This window comes from Vombatus ursinus, unplaced genomic scaffold (assembly GCF_900497805.2).
Source record: "Vombatus ursinus unplaced genomic scaffold, bare-nosed wombat genome assembly UNPS02014170.1, whole genome shotgun sequence".
Lineage (NCBI taxonomy): Eukaryota > Metazoa > Chordata > Mammalia > Diprotodontia > Vombatidae > Vombatus > Vombatus ursinus.
Window position 1 is genome coordinate 1,211,880 of NW_020953948.1, and position 22,860 is coordinate 1,234,739.

Consider the following 22,860-nt stretch of genomic DNA (forward strand, 5'->3'; position numbering starts at 1 on the left):
TTCCAAGAGCACAGAGTCAAAACCTGAGGACCCTGCCTGCCCTTCATCACCTAGAATGCCATGGTCTTCCACCCTGGCCTCCTCACAAGCATCCAAACTCCACCTGGAGACCCAAATCCCACCCTGTCAGGCTAATTAGCCCTAAGAGCTCCACCTCTCCTGTTCTCCTGTTCAGTAAGAGAGAGATCTCTTCCTGCCTCCCTACTGCAGTTCTGGGACTCAATATATGAGGGCTGACAGGCTAGGAGGTGTTCAAAAGTCCTGACAACCATAAATGATACATGAAAACATATTCTAAAACACCGGTAATAACAGAAAGTCACATTAAAATAATTTTGCATTTCTTCTCATGCCTTCAAATCAGTGAAAATGGCAAAAAGGAAACTATCACTATTATATTTAATTTTGAATTTCACAAACATGAAATAAAATGAGCCTTTTAATTTTCATTTATTTTTTCAATATTTGAATGCTATTTATTCTTTACCATTCAGAAAATTTGATAACAGCAGTTGTCAGCAAATGATTATGATGTATGTAGATTCACTGAACAATATTTTGTAAGTATTCCATTGTTCCCTCACTTAATCTGGGCATCTTTGCTATTCTATGCCTAGCTCGGAGATCAGCCAGATTTTCTTTTTCTTAAAATTTTTGCTTTTTGGTGAAGGCAAACCAATTTCCAATGACCTTTATTAAACATCTGTTAGACCTAGAAAAAGTCAAGGAAAGGGAGATGTGTAAGGTTGAATATGTAGCACATGGATTCAAGAGTTGAGATAAAATATATGTTCTTTGGTTAGCAAAGTGGAAAAAAGGGGGCAAGTATAGCCTACACGGTACACAAGAATGTCAAAGGTGCATTCTTCCCCCATAGCCCTGATGGAAGGGCTATTATTCTTTTCTTTCTTTTTTATTTTTGTTTTTGTTCTGGCAAGGCAATTGGGGTTAAGTGCCTTGCCTAGGGTCACACAGCTAGTAAGTGTTAAGTGTCTGGTCTGAGACCAGATTTGAACTCAGGTCTTCCTGATTCCAGGGCTGGTGCTCTATCCACTGGAAGGGCTATTATCACAAAGAAAGACAGCAGTGGTGGATAGGACAGCTAGGTGGCGCCATAATGCATACAGCACCAGGTCAGGAGTCAGGAAAATCTGAGTTTAAATCAGGCCTCAGAACCTACTGTCTGTGTGACCCTGGGCTAAAGAGTTAACCCCTATTTGCCTCAGTTCTTCATCTGTAAACTGGGGACACAACGGAGAAGTTGTGGCAAACCACTCCACTATGTTGCCAAGAAAACCTCAAAGAGGGTCACAAAGAATCAGATAACAGTAGAGGACGCCAAGCACTTTGAGGTCTAGATGTAAGCAGGTTACCCTTGGGACAGGCCAGTCAAGCTCCTGCAGCAGAACAGAACCAGTCACCATTTCTCACTCTTTATGACGAGCTGGGGTGTAGAGCCTTCCTTCAGCTGCACTGGGACAGTTTCAGCTACACAGATATGTAAGGTATCTGGTCCAGGAAGGCGTTTGGCCACGTTGGCTTACCTTTACAATCTTCTCAAGGGACAGCAGAATTCAGTGGGGAAGTGGGGATTGTCGCTGATATTTCATTCGTTCCTGTCAGCATCCCTTGCTTTCTTCTAAAGCCTTTCTCTGATGTGGACACAGGTAAAAGAAGCTCTCCAACAGGTGGCTGGACATTAACACTGACGCCATCATCCTTTGTACACAACTGGGATGGGGCAGTCTGAGTGGAATCACAAAAGTCAACACTCATTTGGGACAGTAATGGAGCCCCTAAGTTCAAGAGATGCTGTCAGGCTCATGCATCTGCGTGCCTGAAGTCAGCTTTATATCACAGAAGTGGATATTATCAATCTTCTTATTGGTGGCATTACTTAATGGAAATGGAACAGAAAAGGGAGATGCACATGAAACAAGTTCTACTGCATAGAGCTGGATTTTCTTTTTGAGCAATTAAAAAACTCAACATGGAATTTTAAAGCTGTCCTCATTCCTTCCAGCCTTCCTCCTGTTCTATTGCATGTATTTTTTAAAAATCCATTCGTTTCCTTCTTTTCTTTTTTTGAGGGTAGAGGGATGACAATCCTCTTCCTACTGCTATCCTCTCCTACCCAAAACGGAAAAAAGAAAAACAATCAAAATAAAATATTTATAACCAACACACCCAGTCAAGCAAAATAAGTTCCCACACTGTCCATTTCTCACAATGTACTTTTTATTCTACATCTGCTATCCATCTCCTCACGCTCAAGATACAGGTAGGTAGCACAGACCTTTCGAAGTTCTTGGTATAGTGGTTGACCATTAGAGTTGTGTGTGACATTGTTCAAAATTGCTGGCCTTTGCAACGAGGTTAGTTATCATTCAGTCCCCTGATTCTACTCACTGCACACTGTTTGTGTATGGCTCATTCCCAATTTCACTTAAATTATCTGTTTCATGGCATATTTTGTTCCATTCTATTCATAAACCAAAATTTATCAGCCATTGCGCTATTGTAGGACGTCATACCCTAGTTTCCAGTTCTTTGTCATAACAAAAGGAGTTGTTATAAATAGTTTTGTATGCTTGGATCCTTTCCTTCTGTCTTTAAGGCAATATGTCCATTGGTGGTACCACTGAGTCAAAAGGTAGACACAATTTAGTGACTTTGGCGGCGCCACAGCTTTACCAACAGCTAATGTGCCTGCTTTCCCATGGCTCTTTCAACACTGGTTATTTCCTTCTCTTCTCATCTTTGCCGATTGCATGCATACAAGATGGAACATGATTCCTGATTTAATTACATTTGGCTAATTGTTAGTGATTTGGAACATTTTTTTCCTCAATCTTATTTTTTTTTAATTTAAATTTTATTTTATTAATTTTTTTTTTTAGGCAACCAGGGTTTAGTGACCTGACCACAGTCACACAGCTAGTAGGTGTCAAGTGTTTGGTCTGAGGCCGGATTCGTACTCAGCTCCTCCTGACTCCAAGGCCGCTGCTCTATCCACTGCGTCGCCTAGCTGCCCCCTAAATTTTATTTTTAAATGAACAGTTACACACACGTTAGTGATTTGGAACATTTGAACACTTCAGATCCTTTCAGCCCTCACGTGTTGGCAATGACTCCTAATCTACATTGATGTCAGTGCTCTCCAGCTCTTGAACATAAATGACTTGAATTGGTCATTTTCCAAGTAACATTTAACATATTCTCCACTCTCTAATTTCTCTCCTTATTGGAGCTTCTTTATTGTTTTAAAACATTTAAATTTTCTGTAGTTAGAATGATCTGTTTTTTAAAATATCTATATGGTGGATTATGAATTCTCCTAGCTATAGCTGTAAAAAGTACCTGAGTTTTCTTAGGCTCATTTTTAAAAAACATTTTTTTCAACCAGCAAAAAATTCCACCTCCCCCTCCAACCTCCAACCCCAGTTTACAAACCTAATACCAATGACAACATTGCAGGACAGTCTGCTGAGAAGACGTCCAGAGCCCCGAGCCGGCTGGGGAGGCGGGGCTTGGGGCGGGGCTATGGATGACGCGCAGGATGGGGAGGGGCCTGGGGTGGGGTGGAGCTTGGGTGCGCGAGGGGCGCGGGCTGGGGGCGGGGCTATGAGGTGACGCGCCGGATGGGGAGGGGCCTGGGGGGGGTGGAGCTTGGGTGGTGCGGGGGGCGCGGGCTGGGGGCGGGGCTCTGAGGTGACGCGGAGGGGCCTGGGGGGTGGAGCTTGGGTGGTGCGAGAGCGCGGACTGGGGGCGGGGCTCTGAGGTGACGCGCCGGATGGGAAGGGGCGTGAGGGTGGAGCTTGGGTGGCGCGAGGCGGCCCAGGGCTGGGGGCGGGGCTTCTGGCCGAGGAGGGCGGGGGCGCGGGTCGTGACCCTGAGTGCCACATTGTAGCCATTGGAGGCCTGGCAGGCTCCCGGGGCCTCGGGGGCGGGGCGGAGCCGCAGACCGGGTGGAAGCCGGAGCCCCGGAGGCTGAGATTCGTGCACGTGAAAGACCCCGGGGGTCCGAGCCCCTCCCCGCCCGGCCCCGCCTCCGCCGGCGGCCTCCTTCCCTCGGAGCTCTGGGTGAGTGCCTTCCCTCCCTGGCCAGGCTCCCCATCACCACCCCCCTCCCCGACCAGGGGTCCCACGGCCCGACCTCCAGGCCTTGCTCGGACCCGGAGTCTGTGTCCTCCGTGGGGGACGGGAAGCCCCTTCCTGCCTCGGGGGTGTCTGTGGGGCGATGGGAGAGGGGAGGGGGCAAGAGAGAAGGAATAAGGGGGTGGAGAGTGGTCCCCGTGCCCGCCCTGCTGCCCCCTCTTCTGCTGGGGAGGGCAGTGCCAGGGGCTTGGGGGCCCCTCGGGGGTCTCACCCTCCGTAAATCCTTGTAGGCCAGCCCCCTGCCTGGGGGTGAAGGCGGGGACGTCTCCCCCGGATCCTTCTGCCTCCCCTGAAGAGGACCAAGAGCTGGCCCAGGCAGGGAGGCCGAGGGGATGGCCCCCGGACCCCCGAGATCCCCATGGCAGGTGAGTGCGGGGCAGCCCCAGGGTCGACACCATCAGCAAGGCTGGGCATTTCCTTAGATATAGACGGTTGTCTTGAAGTTGCCAGTCCCTCTTACCTAATTATTGTTTCTTTAAAAAAAATATTTCTGAAATAGAAGGCAGTAGTATCAACACTGCCCTGCCCTCCTCCGGGCTTTGGACTGCTTCATGAGCTCTTGAGTCTCTAGCGGTAACTTCCCCGCAACTTGCTGCCCTCCTGGTTTTGACAGTTCACACAAGCCTTCCCAGGGCTCTCTGAATCCCCCCATTTGCCATTTCTTAGCTCAAGTCAATAAGCCTTTAGAAAGTGGCTCCTTTGTGCCAGGCCCTGTACAAACCTCCTGTGGACACAAAGGAAGGAGGAATCACCCTGCCTTCAAGGAGCTCACAGTCTAATGTGGGAGACAGCATTTAGGCATCTGTGTCCATAAAAGCTAGAGACAGAGTAGGGGGAGGGGAAGGATCCAGCAGTTTCAGGGACCAGGAAAGGGTTTTTTTAGAAGGTGAGATTTGAGCTGAGACCCGAAGGAAGCCAGTGGGTGGAGGTGAGGAGAGAGAACACTCCAAGCATGAGAGACGGCCATTGGAAAGGCCCAGACTCAGGACATGCAGGGTCTTAACCAAGTATAAGCCAGGAGATCAGTGTGAGTGGGTGAGAGGAGGTGGAGGGAGTGAGGTGTAAGCAGAGGGGAAGGTGGGTGGGCCTGGTCAGATGGAGCCTTGTGTATTCTAAAAATAATATCTTGTTCCTCTTGCAAGCATTGTCAGGGGCCTTGCTGGCCACAATCGGCTAAGGCAGCGCAGGGTGTAGCCAGCCAGGTGCACTGCCCTCTTGTAGCCGCTCTGGACCCTAACAAAATAGGTCTGGATAGGATCTGGTAGGTCACTTAGGTGGGCGAAAGGTAGAGAAAAAGGACTTTACTTTAAAAAGAAAAGAGGATTCTTAAGCTGTTAAGAGGTTTCTAGCATAACTATTAGAACCTGACCCAAGAAAACAATTAGCATTTCTAAATGCTACTCCTTGCCTTTTTTGACCCGATTAAAAGTAGAGAGCAATATGCCTAGAATTCTGCCCTGTCCCCGGAATTATTCCTTTGTAGTGAGAGAAGAGAAGTACTGAGGGAGAAGTTCCTTACCTGTGTAAGAGGCGGGCTTTAAGTCTAAGGGTTGTAATAACAGGAAATATTCAGTCAGTTATTTTTCCCCTAAATCCCGTTTGCACATTCTTCACAATTCTCTTATTACTTTTATTTCACCATTGAGGAAACTGAGGCACACTATGCTTAAGTGACTTATCTAGGATCACACAGCTAGTACATTTCTGAGGTCAAATTTGAACTCAGATCTTCCTGCCTCCAGATTCAAGATTCTGTCCACTAAGTCACCAGATTCTTTTAACTGTGGATAATTTTGTCCATACTCTTCTATATCTGCTCCCCCCCAAAAATAGAAAGTCATTGAAGCATTTTTTAAAATAGCCAGAAGGGAAGAGAAGGAGTTACAGAAAGATGAACAGCTCTGAAAAGAACATTTCAAAATTATCCTCTTCTTTTCAAAGCCACTGGGGCTGAGGTTGCCATTTGATCCTAAAAGCAGTAGGAAGCCTTTGAAATTGGGAGAGTGGTCACCTGGTCAAATTCATAATTGAGGAGTATTACTTTGACTCTAGTGTGGAAGGTGAAGCCCAGAGGCACTCAGAGTACTGCCTTCCTATGGTGAGGGTTCATGCTATGAATAGATAGCAGGCAAGGAAGAATTGTGACTCGACCCTAGTGAAAAGGAAAGGTTTGCCAATTCTTGGGAATCTCAAAAAGTGGGGAAAGAGCAGTAAATACCTTAGTTACTCAGAAGTTAAGTAATTTAGAAGTAAAGGAAGTTAAGAGAGAAATACGGATTTCAAAAGAGTCTACCTCAGACTTGTTAAGAAATCAAAATGATGAAAGTGAAAAGACAATGTTATCCACAGGATCGAGAAATGTTCCTAAGTAATAGAGCCTCTGAAAAAGCAAGTCATAGCACGAACGGTAATGGCAGATAATGAAATAAGAGAGCATCAGAGCAGAAGGCATTGGCCAAACACGAGCTCTATATGTTTGGAAAAATCGATGATCCCTCTCATATATCAAGGCATTTTCACATCTGGACAATTTCTTTCATTTCATTCATTAGTCTACCTCTTAACTCATTATCCTGACTCTTGATCTCCAATGTCCTGGACTTTTAGCAGTGTGTTTTACTTATTTCTCATTAATGTCACATTGTCTGTCTCATGAATTAGCCCAGTTTCCTACCCTACATAATGAAGTAATTACATTTTTAATAAGTGAAGGAACCCTCTTTCCTCATCATATTCTTATTTCTATATAATGAAATATGAAAATGAATATATGCCATTAAGAAGTGAAAGCAATCAGTATAAAACAGACATAAGATGTTTTTGGCTTTGACAAGTCTTGGTCACCTCAAGCCCTTGATATAACCATAAATAACCCTTCACTTGACTCCTTACAATCTCATACTACTCAGTACAATCCAACAGTCCAGATTGTTATTTCTCTCTCTCTCTCTCTCTCTCTCTCTCTCTCTCTCTCTCTCTCTCGCTCTCGCTCTCGCTCTCGCTCTCGCTCTCCCTCTCCCTCCCTCCCTCTCTCTCTCTCCCTCTCCCCCCCCTTTCTCTTTCTCTCTCTTTCTTAAGAGTCCCCTTTATGTTTTCATGTAGATAAGACCTTATTTCAGATTTTTAGGAAATTAGATAGATTATTCCTTCTTCTTTGCTTTTTCTTCAGCGATTATAGGTAGTGTCCTTACCCCCAGAATACATAGTACTTGCCAGCTTCTCACAACTCTTCATAAAATTTTTTTAACATATCATTGTGAGAGTTCTGATGACAAAGGAATTTCACATCACCTCTCTTTGTCCTTTACAGATTCTCATACCTCAGTGATACAGCATACGTTCTCCCTGATTCCATAGGGAGAAACATTTAATATAGGAAGATGAAGATATTTGTCAGCTTTATTCCAACTGGAATATAAAATGCTTTGTCTCAGTTATTCCATTAACGACTATGGTTTTAAATGTTGGCTCTGGCATTCGTAAGTCATGTGAGTGTTAGGAAACCCCTTCTCTGTGCTTCAGTTTCCTTCTGTACATTGATGAGGGTGGGGCTCGGTGAATTCTGAAGTCTCCTTCAGCTCTAAGTCTTGTGAATTTTGATGGTTAGGAGTCACTGACATTCAAGGATGTGGCTGTGGACTTCACCCAGGAGGAGTGGGGCCTCTTGGACCATTCCCAGAAAGAGCTCTACAAGGAGGTGATGCTGGAGAACTCCCAGAACCTGCTCTCCCTGGGTAAGCATAACTCCCCCGGGAACTCGGAATCTGCCATCAAAGGAGTGTCTTTCTTCCCTGGTGTGCAGGGTCTTTTGAACGTTTGTAAGTTATTAGGAACACAAAAGTGGTGGTCTCTCAACAGGGTCCTCCTGCTTTCTGGTTTTCCTGATTAACAAGTCTTTTCATTTTGTGCTAGGAAGCTGGGACTGTGTTGCTCCTGAAGCTGTGTCTTTCCCGTTTTAGGTATCTTCAGGTTACAAAACCAAAAAAAGTGCTTTGTAGATTCTCAGCCTTGGAACTCATCTCAGAGGTTATCCAGCCTCGCCTTTACCTGGTCTAGAATTTTTGTCTGCACAATCTCGGAAAACTGCTCGTGCAGGTTTTCTTTCGAGATGGACAGTGAAGGGAACCCCCTCCCCAACGAGGCCGCTGACTGCTTCCTCTTTGGGATGCATCTAGTCTTTAAAATGGCCACTAGGTGGCAGAGAGCTCAGAGTGCCAGGCCTTGAGTCAGGAAGGCTCATCTTTGTGAGTTCATGTCTGGCCTCCAGCATTCGCTTCCTGGCCGTGTGGCCCTGGGCAAGTCACTTCACCCTGTTTGCCTTAGTTTCCTCATCTGTAAAATGAGCTGGAGTAAGAAATGGCCAAACGCTCCAGTGTCTTTGCCAAGAAAACCCTAAATGGGGCCGTGAAGAATCGGACACAACTGGACAGCAAAAAAGTCTTTAAAAGTTCTCATTAACACGCATAATTTGTAGCTTCTGACAACCAGACCTGCATCGTATAGCACGTTAATCTTTGTTCTTACTTTGTTCTTTCTTCAAATTCCAGTGCAGATGGTGGGAAAGAAATTTTCTACAGACCTACTATGTGCCAGGTTCTCTGTTAGGTACTTTATAAATATTATTTCATCTGATCCGCACAATACCCCGTGAGTTTGGCCCTGTGATGATCCCCATCTTAAGGCAAACAGAGGCGAAGTGACTTGCCCAGGGCCACACAGCTCCTCGTTGTCTGAGCTGGATTTGAACCTCAGTCTTTCTGACTCCAAGTCCAGGGATCTCGCCACTAAACTCCTGGCTGGCTGTCATTTCTCGACAGTGGAAGCTGTGGAATATAACCGTCCTTCATGGAGGGAGGCAGACAAAGAGAGCATTTTCTAGTTCCAAATTTGGCTGCGTGGACTCCTCCCCGTAACCCCAAGCTCCCAGCAACACAGACCGTGTTCACCATCCGTGAGGAGGCCTGGGAACCCTCCTGTGCTCTTTGCTTCTATGTCCCTTTCCATAAAGAGGAGTAAAGTCTAAGTTTCTCTCCATTCTCCTCCCTTCCCTATTCCCAATGCCAAGGAATTCCACTTCTCAGAGAAGATTTGATCTCCCCGTTGGAGGAAAGGGAAGCATCACGGATCCTGGATCGGAAAGGCCCAAGGAAGTCCTGTCCTGGTAAGTGAGATGAAAGCAAGAATATGCACATTGTTCCCACAAGAAGCATCTGTGTTGTAGTGAAGGGAATGCTGGATTTGGGGCCAGGAAGACGTGACTTGGAATCCTTATTTAGATGCTTTCCAGCAGCACAATCTTGGGAAAGTCACCGAACCTCTGAGCCCCAGTTTCCCCATCGATGGAATTAGGGGGTTGTACATAGTGGCCTTTCATTTCCCTTCTAGTGACAAATCTGTGATTCTGTAAGACATCATCGCTTACAGCTTTGGAGCGTGGAAATCTCCTGAATGCATTCAGAGAGGGCTGAAGCTGTCCTGTATGAGCTCTTTCCTAAACTTTCCAATCAGCAAGCATTTATTAAGTACCTAGTACGTACTAGAAACTCTGCTAAGCGCCATAGGTAGAAAGAAAGGCAGGGGACAATGGCTGCTCTCGGGCATCTCACGATCTAGTGGGGAAGACAATATGCAGACAGTTTTGTGGAGGCCTGCTATGTCCGGGATAAATCAGAGCTAATCAAGAGAGGGAGGGCAGCTAGGTTGTGCAGCAGACAGAGTGCCAGGCTTGGAATCAGAGAGACTAATCTTCCTGAGAGCAAATCTGGCTTCAGACAAAGACTAGCAGTGTGACCCTGGGCAAGTCACTTAACTCTGTTCGCCTCATTTTCCTCATCTGTAAAATGAGCTGGAAAAGGAAATGGCAGACCACTCCAGTATCTGCCAAGAAAACCCCAAGTGGGAAGCGATGGACGTGACTGAACAACAAATCAAGAGAGGGAAGGCAGGAAAATTAAGGAGGCCTGGGAAGGACTTACTGTAGATGGTGGGGTTTTAGAAAGCATGAGGGGCAGCCACGGAAAACACATGGAGCCACGAGATTGAGAAGCCTGTTTAAGGAGCGGAAAAGAAGCCTGTGCCACTGGCCTATCACATGTGGAGGGGGAGTAAAGTGAAAGAAGATGGAAAGGAAGACGCAGCACAAGATGATGAAGGGTTTTGGGACTTCAGCCCCCAGAAGGTTTGGTATTCGATCCTGGGGCAGGACCCACTAGAGCTTATCGAGTAGGTAGTGACGTGTTCGGAAGTGGGCTTTATTTAGGAAAGTGAATGTGACGTCTCGCGGAGGATGAAGTGGATCGGAGAGAGAACTGGGGCAGTGAGGCCGACCCGCAAGCTCTTACAGCGCCAAAGCTGTTCAGAAGTGGGCTTTATTTAGGAAAGTGAATGTGACGTCTTGCGGAGGATGAAGTGGATCGGAGAGAGAACTGGGGCAGTGAGGCCGACCCGCAAGCTCTCACAACGCCAAAGGTGTTCGGAAGTGGGCTTTATTTAGGAAAGTGAATGTGACGTCTCGTGGAGGATGAAGTGGATCGGAGAGAGAATTGGGTCAGTGAGGCCGACCCGCAAGCTCTCACAACGCCAAAGGTGTGTGGTTATCTAAACCTGACCCAGGAAAGCAGCAGCGTTTGGAGAGAAGGGTGAGTATGGGAGAAATGGTCCACTAGTAAAATCTAGAACTTAACGAAAGATTGAAATAGAGGTTGTGAGTGTACGATAGACGATGAGGAATGGATAACATCAGGTTATAAGCTTGGGTGATTGGTAGGGTGGTGCACTGGATAGCAGTAGAGAAATCAGAACTTGGCAGGGTTGGCCAAAATGTAAGGAGTTTACTTTTAAACATGGGGAGGAGGAGAGCCTGGAGAGAGCAGTGTTCCTGAAACCTAGAGAAGAGAGTGTCCAGGAAAATAGGGATGATTGACGGTGTCAGAGGTAGCGGAGAGGTCAGGAACGGTGAGGATTGAGAAAAAGCCATTGGGTTGAGCTGTTTGGAGATGGCTCATAACTTCACAGAGAACTGTTTTAATTGAATGAGGAAGTTGGAGGCCAGACTGCAGAGAGTGAAAAGAAAGGAGTTGAAGACAGCAGTCATCAGTGGCCGTCTGTAGATGGGTTGTGGTCCTTTGTTCTTGAAAAGGACTAAAATGACATTATCATGTTGGGGTCAAAGTGCACCATGTCTCCTGTGGCTGATCAGAGCAATAGGAGCTCAGAAGACTACCACAGGCCGGGCACAAATGGTCCGTGAGAGCGTTTGGAGTGAGGATGTCTTTAAATTGGTGCATCTCACATTCCTTTAGGGCCACTGCTACTCTGCTTTGCTCAAAGAACACAGCACCTTTTTGGAAGCGGGCGCCCCATGCTGGGCAGTCCTGGGCCAGGGTCTCCCACGTCTCATAATCTATTCCAGAGTTCTTCAGAGAGAAGAACTCGGCTTCTTCTGACCTCCGTGTGAGTGTTTCCCTTGTGTGAGTTTTCCGTAAATTAGTCTTACAAAGGTACTTTTGACGTTCAGACGACATGGCCAGCCCATCAGAGTTGTGCTCTCTGCGGTAGAGTTTGAATGCTTGGCAGTTCAGTTCAAGAAAGGACCTCAGTGTCTGGTATTTTATCTGGCCGGGTGATCTTCAGAATCTTCCTAAGACCATTCAAGTGGAAGCGATTCAGTTCCTGGCACGGTGCTGGTAGACCCTTCAGGATTCACAGGTCTACAACAGTGAGGTCAGCATAATGGCTCTGTTGACCTCCAGTTTGGAAGTCAGTCTAATAGGTCTCCTCTCCCACACTTTCCTTCGGAGCCTCCCAAACACTGGACTAGCTCTGGAAATGTGTGTGTCAACATCATCATCCATGTGTGCAAACCTGGAAAGTATAATGCAAGGTAAGTAAACTTAAACACAGCATTCAAAATTTCTCCATGTGCTGTAACCAAGGTTCCACATTTAGATGGTGTGGTGTTGGCTGATGGAGAACCTCTGGGTTTTCTGGTGTTAATTGTTAGGCCAAAATTTGCACAAGCAGCAGAGAATCCATACTTTATGGCATCTCAGCCTTAGAGGCTGCATTAAGTGCACAAATATCTGAACAAAAAACCATGCCCTAACTCTCCCTCCACTTTAGTCTTGGCTCGTAGCCTTTTCAAGTTAAGTGACTTACCACCAGTGCAGTAGCTGACCTCAACACCACTTTCATCCCTGTTGAAAGCGTCTAACAACACAGCAGAAAACATCCTGTTAAAAGCATGGGAACAAGCACATGGCGTTGCTTTACTCCACTGGTGGCTGGGAAAGCACGAGAGTATTGTCTGTTATCCGGAACCCAGCAAGCATGCCTTCGTGAAACTGACTTGCAATAGTGGTGAATTTCTCCAGGCAACCAAATTTTGCCATAACTTTGCACAAGTCATCATGATTGACGATATCAGTGTCCTTTGTTAGATTGACAGGTGTTATATACAGACCTCTGTTCTGCTCCTGGCATTTCTTCTGGAGTTGTCGGGCAGCAAACACCACATCAGCTGTTCCTTGGCCCTTTCTGAAGCCACAGTGGCTTTCAGAGAGATGACCGTATCCCAGAGGATCAGCCTATTGAGAACTCTGGCAAGAATCTTGCCAGCAATGATCAAGAGTCACTGTGATTGTCACAGGATAGCCTAATTCCCTTTCCTTAATAGAGATGGACGATGGAGATATCTTGAACTCCTGGAGGATAAGTTCCTCTTGCCATATAATCCAGAAAATTTCAGTCAGCTTTGGTAGGAGCAGTGGACTCCCTGCCTTGTAAATCTCAGCTGGAATAGAATCAGCACCAGGTGCTTTGCCATATGAGAAGAGCTTAATGGCATTCAGAATCTCCTTCAGTTGGAAATTTGGCTAGAGAAGGATTGACTTCAACCTGAGGTAAACCGTCAGTGGCTTCAGCATCGATTGATGAGGGTCTGTTAAGAACACTACAGAAATGTTTGGCCCATCTCTCCAGGATCATGTTCTTATCACTGATCCGGGTGGCTCCATCAGCACTGCGTAGTTGAGATTCACCATAGGACTTTGGCCCACAAATAACCTTCACAGCATCACAAAAGTACGTTGGATTGTTACTATCAACATAAAACTGATTTTCAGCTACCTCCTTACTGAGCCAAAAATCCTGCTTCTCTCTAAGTTTCACTTGTACTTCACTTTTTTTCTTTTTATAACTGTGTATCATTTTATTGATCTTTTTTTAACCATAAATCATTTGTTTTCTTTTTATATATTTTATTTTTCCCCAATTATATGTTAAAATAATTTTTTAACATTTTAAAAAAAGTTTGGAGTTCCAAATTCTATCCCTCCCTCCTGTCCCCCTTCCTGAGATGGTAAGTAATCCTATATGGTTTATCATGTTGCACTTTTGACGGAGTTAAATGCTGCCTTCGTAGAGATGGATTAACTGTCCTGCTAGTAAACCCTGTGGTGTTCTCATTTTCCATTTAGCAGCTTCTGAATCTCCCTGTCATTTTCATCAAATCAGTCTTGATGTTTGTGAGGAGTCTGGGCCAGATCACTAAATGTGGTCCTGTCCACCAAATCCCTGAAAGCTGTCCGCTCCTCTTCTGTTCCACTGTTACCCGCTGTGTATTGGCTCAGCTTTCCTCCCAGTTACCAAGAGACTGTTGTCACTCAGAGAAATGCTCTGATCTGTTGACATTACATCTTCGGGTAGTTGTCCGGTCTTGGGACTGCTGCTTTTGTTGGATGGGAATGTTTAGCTTGGAAAAGCTAATTCCAGAGTCGGTCCGGCACTCTGAGCCACACCTCACCGTCGTCACTCTCGTATCCTGTCTGTCCCTTCTCCTTACAATGACGTGGTCTATTAAATGCCAGCATTTGCTCCGAGGGTGCATCCACGAAGTTTTATCACATTTAGGTAAGTGGAAGACAGTGCTGGTGATGAGAAGGTCATGAGATGCACAAGTCTTCAGGAGTAAGTGACCACTGCTGCTGCTGTCTCCAGCTCCATTCCTCCCAAGGACTTTGGGGCATGTCTGGTAGTCTGTGCCTACTCTGGTGTTAAAGTTACCCGGAATTATAAGCTTGTCCTCCTTTGACACCTTGATGATGAGAGTCTCCAGGCGTTCATAAAGTTTTTCCTGGACTTCATCAGGATTCTTCATGATAGGAGCAAACACACTGGTGATCGTGGTGTGGCATTTTCCTGCAAGGGGCAATTGCGTTGCCATGAGTCTGTCATACGCTCATTGTGGTAGGCATATGAGCTTGTTTGACTAGATGAGTTTTTACTGCAAAGTCTATGCCAATTTCATCTCTAGTATTTAGCAGCGAAAGGGAAGAAAGATAGGACAGCATTTAATGGAGATAAGTGGAGCAAGTGAGGCTTTTTTGAGTACCAAGGAGACTTTTTTATTTGTGGCAATAGGATAGGAGCCGGTAGACAGGGAGAAATTGAAGATTCGTGGAAAAAATGAGGATGAAAGAGAAGGGAATATTCTGAGCGGAAGACCCAGTCCAGTAACACAAGCCAATAAACATTTATTAAGCACCTATTCTGTGCCAGTCACTGTGCCAAGTACTAGGGATACAGTCAAAAGAAAGACAGTTCCTTCCCTAGAAGAGCAACATGCAAAAGAACCCAATAAAAAACAGTGGAGGTTTTACAGGGGAAGGAAACCAGAGAGTCCCCGTTTTTGTTTTTGGTTTGTTTTTTTTGGGGGGGGCAGGGGGTTAAGCATCTTATTCTGCAGAGTTGAAACTAGGCCAATCTTCAGATGATCAGTGGAGTGAGCCAGAAAGTCCAGTTTCTGCCCTCTATGGAAGGATTTGCCAGAAGTTTCAGAGTCCACCCTCTAGGCTTCTAATCAGAGGGTAGAGGAGGCTGAAGGATATGGCTTCAGTCAAGGCTTTAGTAAGCAGGAAGATGATGAGATTACAGGTGATGGACTTAACCTGAGAGGATTTAAAGGGGATGATTGGGATTATTTTATCAAGTAAAGGTGTTTGCCTTGGCAAGCAGAAGGGCCACCTCTTCTTGGGAAACTGGGGCAAAGGAACAAAAGAAGGAGAGCTTTTTGCAAATGTCTGATTTTTCAGTGAAATATGAGACTAAGTTCTCAGCTGAGAGAGGTTGGAAGGGAGTAAACCAAATAGGTTTGGGAAGCAGTGCAAAGATTTGAATCTGCTGTGGAGAGTGGAAAAGTGAGATATAGAGGGAGGTATCTCAGGGAGATATAGATATTTACCTTGCCACAATGAGAATCCAGCTCAACTTACGTAACCTAAATTGGCAGTGGACCAAGCTGGTTTCATGATTTTCTTTTGTCTCCATTCAGCAGCATGTGAGTAAGAATGGAGGCTGCTGCCTTATGTGGAAGGAGTTATCCTAGCCTGAGATTTGCATAAGTCATCCACCTAAGGCCCTTTCCTGATCTCTGTGGCCCAATCTCTGTCTCCATTTTCAGAAAAACCTTGGCAACATTCATTGAGGTGCCTCCTTAAGGTTAGGGAAATTGAGGTAGAGACTCCCAGACAGCCTGTAGTACCAAATCATCCAGGAACCTAGAAACCTCTGTGCTCTCCCACATCTGCTCTGGACAGGTCCCATCTGGGCTTGAATTAGACAAAGGTGGTAAGGGGTAAGAAACAGAAATAGGGCTGAGGCCAGAGCCTGCCTCTGAGGAATAAGGAAGAGGCCAGAATCCAGGGAATGAGAGAGAGGCTGGGTCCTGGTGTCAGCTCTGGACTTGGAAAGTCAGTAAATCTTGAGTAAGTACCTACTATGTGTTAGGCATTGTACTAAGCTCTGGGGATACAAGGAAAGGCAAAAGATGGTCTCTTGTCAAGGAGCTCGCATTCTAGTATACAAGCATAGAGGTGGCAGCAGATCACGAACCTCCCTTAGCTGATCTCAGCAAAGGAGGGTGTTTGGCTGTGGAAATACCTTACGTTGAACAGGGAAATAAGTGTGTAGATGATGAGAGGAAAATAGTTTAAGGATAGCAGAGTTGGTGAGGAAAATAATCAAAATAGTGATTATAAAAAGTAACATGTAGCATCCACCACATGCTGATGATTTACAGATATTTCATTTGATCCTTAAAACAGCTCTGGAAGATAGGTGCTATTATCATCCTCATTTTATTCCTAAAGAAACTGAGGCAAACAGGGATTGTGACTTGCCCGGTGTCACACAGTAAGTATCTGAGGCTGTATTTGAACTCAAGTCTTCTTGACTCCAGGCCCAGTGCTCTATCCACTGTTAAATGTTTCCACCATTGAGGATGCTTTAATTAGGGGAGATTAAAAAGATAAGAGAATAAAATAAAACCAGTCAACTAGGACTGAAATGGATTGATAAGTGTGGTGAGGAGTAAAGATCATGATATTTCAATTGTAGGCAGTAAATGTTGATCCCATTCTCTTTACTTATCTGGTTTTTTTTGTTTGTTTGTTTATTTCTGCAGAATGAGGCAGGGGAAAAGAGGAGAAGAGGATATGATAGAGAAAACATAATTGTCTTAACTAAATAATAATGGAGGAAGTTAAGAGAATGAATTAGTAAGCTAAACCAGATAACTTAATTGTGTATAAGAAACATCCTTGAAACATATTCACACAGCATTACAATAAAGGGATGTCGTTCTGTAATAGAGTTTGGAACTCTGCCCCCAGTTTCACAAACCTGGATGTCCTTTGACCCAGTGATAACCACTCAACTAAAGGGATTAAAGAAAGAAGGAGGGGCAGCTAGATGGCGCAGTGGATAGAGCACCAGCCCTGAAATCAGGAGGACCTGAGTTCAAACCCAGCCTCACACCAAATACTTGATACTAGCTGTGTGACCCTGGATGAGTCACTTAACCCCAATTGCCTTAAAAAGAAGAAGAAGAAGGAAAAGACACACATAAAACAAACTTACAGCTGCTATTTTTTTCTTGTTGCAAAGAACTGGAAACAAAGATGGTGCCCATCTATCAGGAAATGACTGAATAAATGCTCTAAGAATATAATAGATTGCTGAACTTTGCGAAATGGTAAAAGACACAGTTTCAGAGAAACCTGGGAAGAGTTGTCTGAACAGATAAAGAGATAAGTAAGTAGAAGCAACAGAATAATTTATACTGTAGCTATGTTGATCAATGCAAAGAACAACCATGACTCCTAAGCAGTGGTTCCCAAAACCTTTTGTTCTTAGACTGAACAATAGTATGTGTGTTCTAGAGCTTTAAACTATTACTCATATTCTTATTCATTAATGCGTTTAATTCCTATAATAATGACCTGGTCCACTTTTGCCATACTTTTGTTACAATGTATTAATATAAAATTATATTTTATCCTACTTAAATTATGAAAACAAATGTACATTATAATATATTCATAAAATAATTATGAAAATTTAGTGTGGGACTTTCTGCAAGAATTACTTTTTAAAATACAGTAAGATTTCCTACTTATTACCTGTAAGACTTCAATTTAAATTTTTTATTTTGCAGATTTTGTTGAATATGAATAGAATTTTTTTAAATCAAAAAAGTTTATAATTGGGAAGGTGCTAAACATAATGTAATAGGTGAAACTCATTTCAAAATTGGATGTTTTTTTCTTTGAAGAAAGGTTTGTAATATTTGACTCAGTAGCCACCAAACTTAATCTTCAAAGTGGTTCTGCATCTAGTTGATATATCAATAACAAAAATGATATAATAAATAGCACTGATACAGTGCCTCCTATGTGCTGGGCATTGGGCTAAGTACTTTAGAAAGGTTACTCATTTGATCCTCACCACAATGCGGTGAGGCAGGCTCTCTGATTATCTGCATCTTACAGTTGAGGAAACAGGCAAGAAGAGACTAAGTGCCTTGCTTAGGGTCACAGTGCTAGTAAGTGTCTGAGGTTGGATCTGAACTCTGGTCTTCCTGACTAGGCCCAGCTTTCTGTCCCTTAGGAATTCTGGCTTATAACCACAAGATAAAACAATATTTGTAAGCAAAGGAATCTTCATACGTAAGTTTCTTCTTTCTACCAGTGGCACAGTGCCTGTATCCTCATAGAAACTCTACAGAAGGACTGACCTCTGGTGCCAACCAGATCCTTTGAAAATCTGCTCAGTAGGGGCAGCTAGGTGGTGCAGTGGGTAGAGCACTGGGCCTGAAGTCAGGAGGACCTGAGTTCAAATCCGGCCTCAGAACAAACACTTGACACAGTTAGTAGCTGTAGATAGGAATCACTGCATAAAGGAGCCTGTTATGTTTGAAACAAGTACATCCTTATTGTCCAAAAGTTCAAAAAAATGAAAATTGTGTAATTATTTATTGTTTAGGGGATGCCATTAAAGAATTTTTAGCTCAGATCCCTTAGAATTCCCAGTATGATTATGAACCACTAAATAGGAAGTGCTGCTAATAGCGACTCATTGTGAGTCATGCTGCACACTTCCTGAAAGAAGGAGGATGGTCTGAAGATGCAGAATGAGACATGATGTTTTTGAACATGGGAAATGAATAATTTCTTTTTATTGTGTTTATTACAAGGTCTCTGGTTTTTCTTTTTCATTTAGGGAACCCAGACTTTCAAAGATAAATTAAGAATAGCTATCCTTTACGAAGTCATGTGTGGTAACAATCTTATGCTTCCAGTGGATTTAAAAAAAAACAGAATTGGCAGTTAAGTATTAGCAGAGAAATTTCATTATGCCCAAAGATGTGGCAGATAATGAAATATCAGTTCTTAATATATATGTAGCAAATGGCATATCTATGGATCTGAATAGTACATAAGAAAAGTTGAACATAACACTGAAAATTAATAGATGACAGGTGAAAGGCATAGACCTGTTTCTCAGCTCAGCACCGGGAATTTACAAAGGATGACCATGTGATAGTTACATCAAAACTAGTCAATATAGAAAAGCAGAAAATTTACCTGAGCACAACATTAATAAGAATAATGACAAAGCATTTGAATGAAGGAGTCAAAGTGAAATAGAGAAAGGCCATTTAGTGCTGGAGAAAGCACATTCAGTCTCAGGGTTTGAGTCTCACCTGCAGGGATGTTGGTCATGTGACTGCCATTCTGAGCTCATGATTGGATTTGTAAAGTGTAATGGGAATCCCACCTTGCCCGTGTCACAGGTTTGCTGTGAGCATCCAGTGTTATTGTTTGTGAAGTTGTTCTTAAATTAAAATATCCTGCAGGTGTGATCTAATGTCTTTGTCAATTAATTAACTCTGCCCATTAAGTTTGTAAATTTTTCTTTTTGACTGGGGAGACAGAATATAAGTCAGTTTACTTTCTCCCAGTTTTGGGAAGAGGTGTGTGTGTGTGTGTGTGTGTGTGTGTGTGTAACTGTTGTGAGGAATGAATATTTCTCTCTTATATTTAACAAGTAATTTTTGTATTAGGACCAAGGTTTTTCCTCTTTTATATTTCCTCATCAAGAAATCAGTCTGTAGGAAATCTCTCTTCCCCAGGCCAAGATCTAATCTGACGGTAAAAGAAATTCTAAGTTTTGGCTAATAGGTGTATTCCTGCTCATTGGGTTTGCTTAGGTCCTGGGAAAATGTCCATTATAAAGATAGGAAATTGATGTCTTTTTGACCAAGATCTAAGTGACCAGAGTCATTGAGGATTGCCCACTTCCCATTAGATTAACCAGTCAGAGGTGATTAGGCATCCTGCAGGAACACATCTTCTTCGAAGGGCATATAAACTGACCCACAACCATTAGGGGTCTTTGGTCAACAGAGATGGCTGAATGACCATCCTTTTATTAATAATGTTGGCCTTATTAATAAAATGACTAAATTACCCAGAAATTCTGTCTCTTCAGCCTTTTTAATCATTACACTGTGTTTCCTTCAGATGCAAGGACCAGGTTTCACGTGGAGACACTTGCAAAACTGAACATCTCTGTGGAAGAATCTCACCAGCCAAGATTCGTGAGTGACGTCAATTTGAGAGAAATTTGTGACTCTGATATCAAGAATGAGAAAAATCAAAATGGTAACTGTGAATTTGATAAAGATGCAAAGAGTTTCAGACAACATTCAGTCCCAATTCAGTGTAAGGAAATGACTTCAGAAAATGACTATTTTCAGTATAGTGAAGACAGGGAATGCTTAACTCAAAAGGCTGGGCTTATTCAGTCTTATTCAAAGCCTCCTCAAGTGCAGATGTGTCAAGATTTTCAACAGGAAATGACATTCAACCTCATTAGACATCAGAAAAGTTATACTAGAGAAATGCTTTATATATGTAATGAAGGTGGAAAGGCCTTTAGCCAGAACTCAAAGTTCATTGACCGTCATAAAATTCACACTGCACGAAAACCTTATAAATGTAATCAATGTGGAAAGGCATTCACACAGAATTCCAAACTGATTCAACATCAGAGAATCCACACTGGAGAAAAACCTTATGAATGTAATAAATGTGGAAAGGCTTTCCGAGAAAACTGCAGTCTTGCTATACATCAGAGAATCCACACTGGGGAGAAACCTTATAAATGTAATCAATGTGGAAAAACTTTCACACAGTACGCTAGTCTTTTTAAACATCAGAGAATCCACACTGGAGAGAAACCTTATAAATGTAATCAATGTGGAAAAGCTTTCCGAGAAAACTCCAATCTTCTTGTACATCAGAGAATACACACTGGAGAGAAAATTTATGAATGCAGTCAATGTGGAAAGACTTTCACAAAAAAGTCCACTCTTGCTAACCATCTGAGAATCCACACTGGAGAGAAACCTTTTAAATGTAATCAATGTGGAAAGGCTTTAGCAGATAAACCCCATCTTGCTAACCATCTGAGAATCCACACTGGAGAGAAACCTTACACATGTAATCAATGTGGAAAGGCTTTCCGACACAATTCCAGTCTTGCTGTACATCACAGAATCCACACTGGAGAGAAACCTTACACATGTAATCAGTGTGGAAAGGCTTTCACTCAGAAGGCCCATCTTTTGACACATCAGAGAATCCACACTGGAGAGAAACCTTATGAATGTAATCAATGTGTAAAGACATTCAGAACAAGATCCAGTATTAATGAACACCAGAGAATTCACACTGGAGAGAAACCTTATAAATGCACTCAATGTGGAAAGACTTTCAGACAGAGCTCTAGTCTTTATCTTCATCAGAGAATCCACACAGGAGAAAAAACTTAAGATTGTAATCAGTGTGAAGTGGCCTATTTAGATAGGGTGTGATTTGCTAACCACCTGAGAATCCACACTAGAGAGAAACCTTAAGAATGTAATCAAAGTGGAAAGGGTTTTTTTTTTTTGACAGAACTCCAGTGTTGCTGTATATCAGAGAAGTCACATTGGAGAAAAACCTTATAAATGAAATCAGTGTGGAAAGATTTTCAGATGGAGGGCCTCTCTTGCTCAACATCAGAAAATCCACACTGGAGAGAAACCTTATATATATAATCAGTGTGAAAAAGCCTTCAAGTAACAGTCATCCCTTATTTCCCATCAGAGAATTCATACTAGATAGAAATTTCATCACTAACGATTGAGGAAAGGCAGTCAAATTCATTCTGGAGAGATGCTCTATGTGGACTCAATAGAGGAAGGCCTTCAACCAGAGATCGTCTCTTACTTTACATCAGAGGATTCGTGGTGGAGAAAAGCCTTACAGATTTCCTCAATGGAAACACGATTTTCTGTGGAAGAGGTAGATGACTAGACATCAGAATATTCATATGGGAACACTTACAAAAGCAATGCCTTTTCTCAATGTCAGGGTGTGTATGTGGAGCTCATACTTGATTATATATTGGAGAAATGATGGTGGAGATAAAACTTATGGGTCCAAGTAATGAGGGAAGGCTTCTTGCTGCAGTTTAGACTTGGCTATATATTCCATATTTCATACTGATGAAAAAGTCCCATAAATATAGTGAATATTTCTTTGAAATCCTAATGTTTGTTATTATTCTTTAATAATATTCCATAGCATCCATATGCCATAATTTCTATTCATTAATTGATCAATACTTTGTTTCCTGTTCTTTTAGTGACACTAAGTGTCATGGTATAAATATTTTTGTATCTGTTGGACATTTATTTCTATAATCGTTTTTTTAATCAACAAGGTAGCACAGTGGATAGTTTCCTCTGCATGGAGCCATACGACGAGCTCAAATTCAATCTCTAATACTTAGTAATTGTGTGACCTTGGCCAAGTCACTTAACCTATTCCTGCCTGGTTTTTCCCCATCTATAGAACGGGGATAATAATAGCAACTACCTCCTAGGGTTGATATGAGGAATAAATGAGATAATTGTAGAAAAGCTTTGTAAGTGTTACGTTACAATGGAAAAGCTAGTTATTGTTATTTATTTCATGGGCTATAAGTCTCAGAGTTAGTATACTAAAGTGGACAGTTTAATCACTTTTCATTCAAATTCATTTTCAGAAAAGGATAGAGGAAGGCGCTACTGTAACAGAGGGCATTGGGTTTAGAATCAGGAAAATGGATTCAAATTCTGCCTCAAATGCTCTCTAGCTTGTATTTCTGGGGAACAATTTAAAAACAAACTTGAGAAATTGAATGAATAAGGTATATAACATTAAAAAAAAGTTGAGTATAATAACCCTAGGTTCAATAAATCTAAGGACCCCAACTCTGGGGCTAGAATTTACTAATCACTACAAAATACTAGAAAAATTGGAAGCAATCTGGCAG

At 43.1% G+C, this 22,860-nt stretch overlaps 1 protein-coding gene across 1 annotated transcript; it reads left to right on the forward strand.

Annotated features, from left to right (window-relative positions):
* The first annotated feature begins 4,060 nt into the window (after nucleotides 1-4,060).
* On the forward strand, nucleotides 4,061-22,854 carry LOC114041216 (zinc finger protein 501-like). The gene is made up of 5 exons (XM_027859568.1): nucleotides 4,061-4,083; nucleotides 4,389-4,523; nucleotides 7,766-7,892; nucleotides 9,224-9,319; nucleotides 20,019-22,854. The coding sequence occupies exons 2-5, from the start codon at nucleotides 4,491-4,493 to the stop codon at nucleotides 21,329-21,331; spliced, it is 1,569 nt and encodes a 522-aa protein (XP_027715369.1). The 5' UTR covers nucleotides 4,061-4,083; nucleotides 4,389-4,490; the 3' UTR covers nucleotides 21,332-22,854.
* The last annotated feature ends 6 nt before the right edge of the window (nucleotides 22,855-22,860 follow it).

Excerpts from the sequence above, each read along its gene's own strand:
- LOC114041216 (XM_027859568.1), top strand. The coding sequence starts at position 4,491 with ATGGCCCCCGGACCCCCGAGATCCCCATGGCAG. Across the intron at positions 4,524-7,765 it reads CCCCGAGATCCCCATGGCAG|GAGTCACTGACATTCAAGGA; the intron begins GTGAGTGCGGGG and ends TTTGATGGTTAG. Across the intron at positions 9,320-20,018 it reads CCCAAGGAAGTCCTGTCCTG|ATGCAAGGACCAGGTTTCAC; the intron begins GTAAGTGAGATG and ends TGTTTCCTTCAG.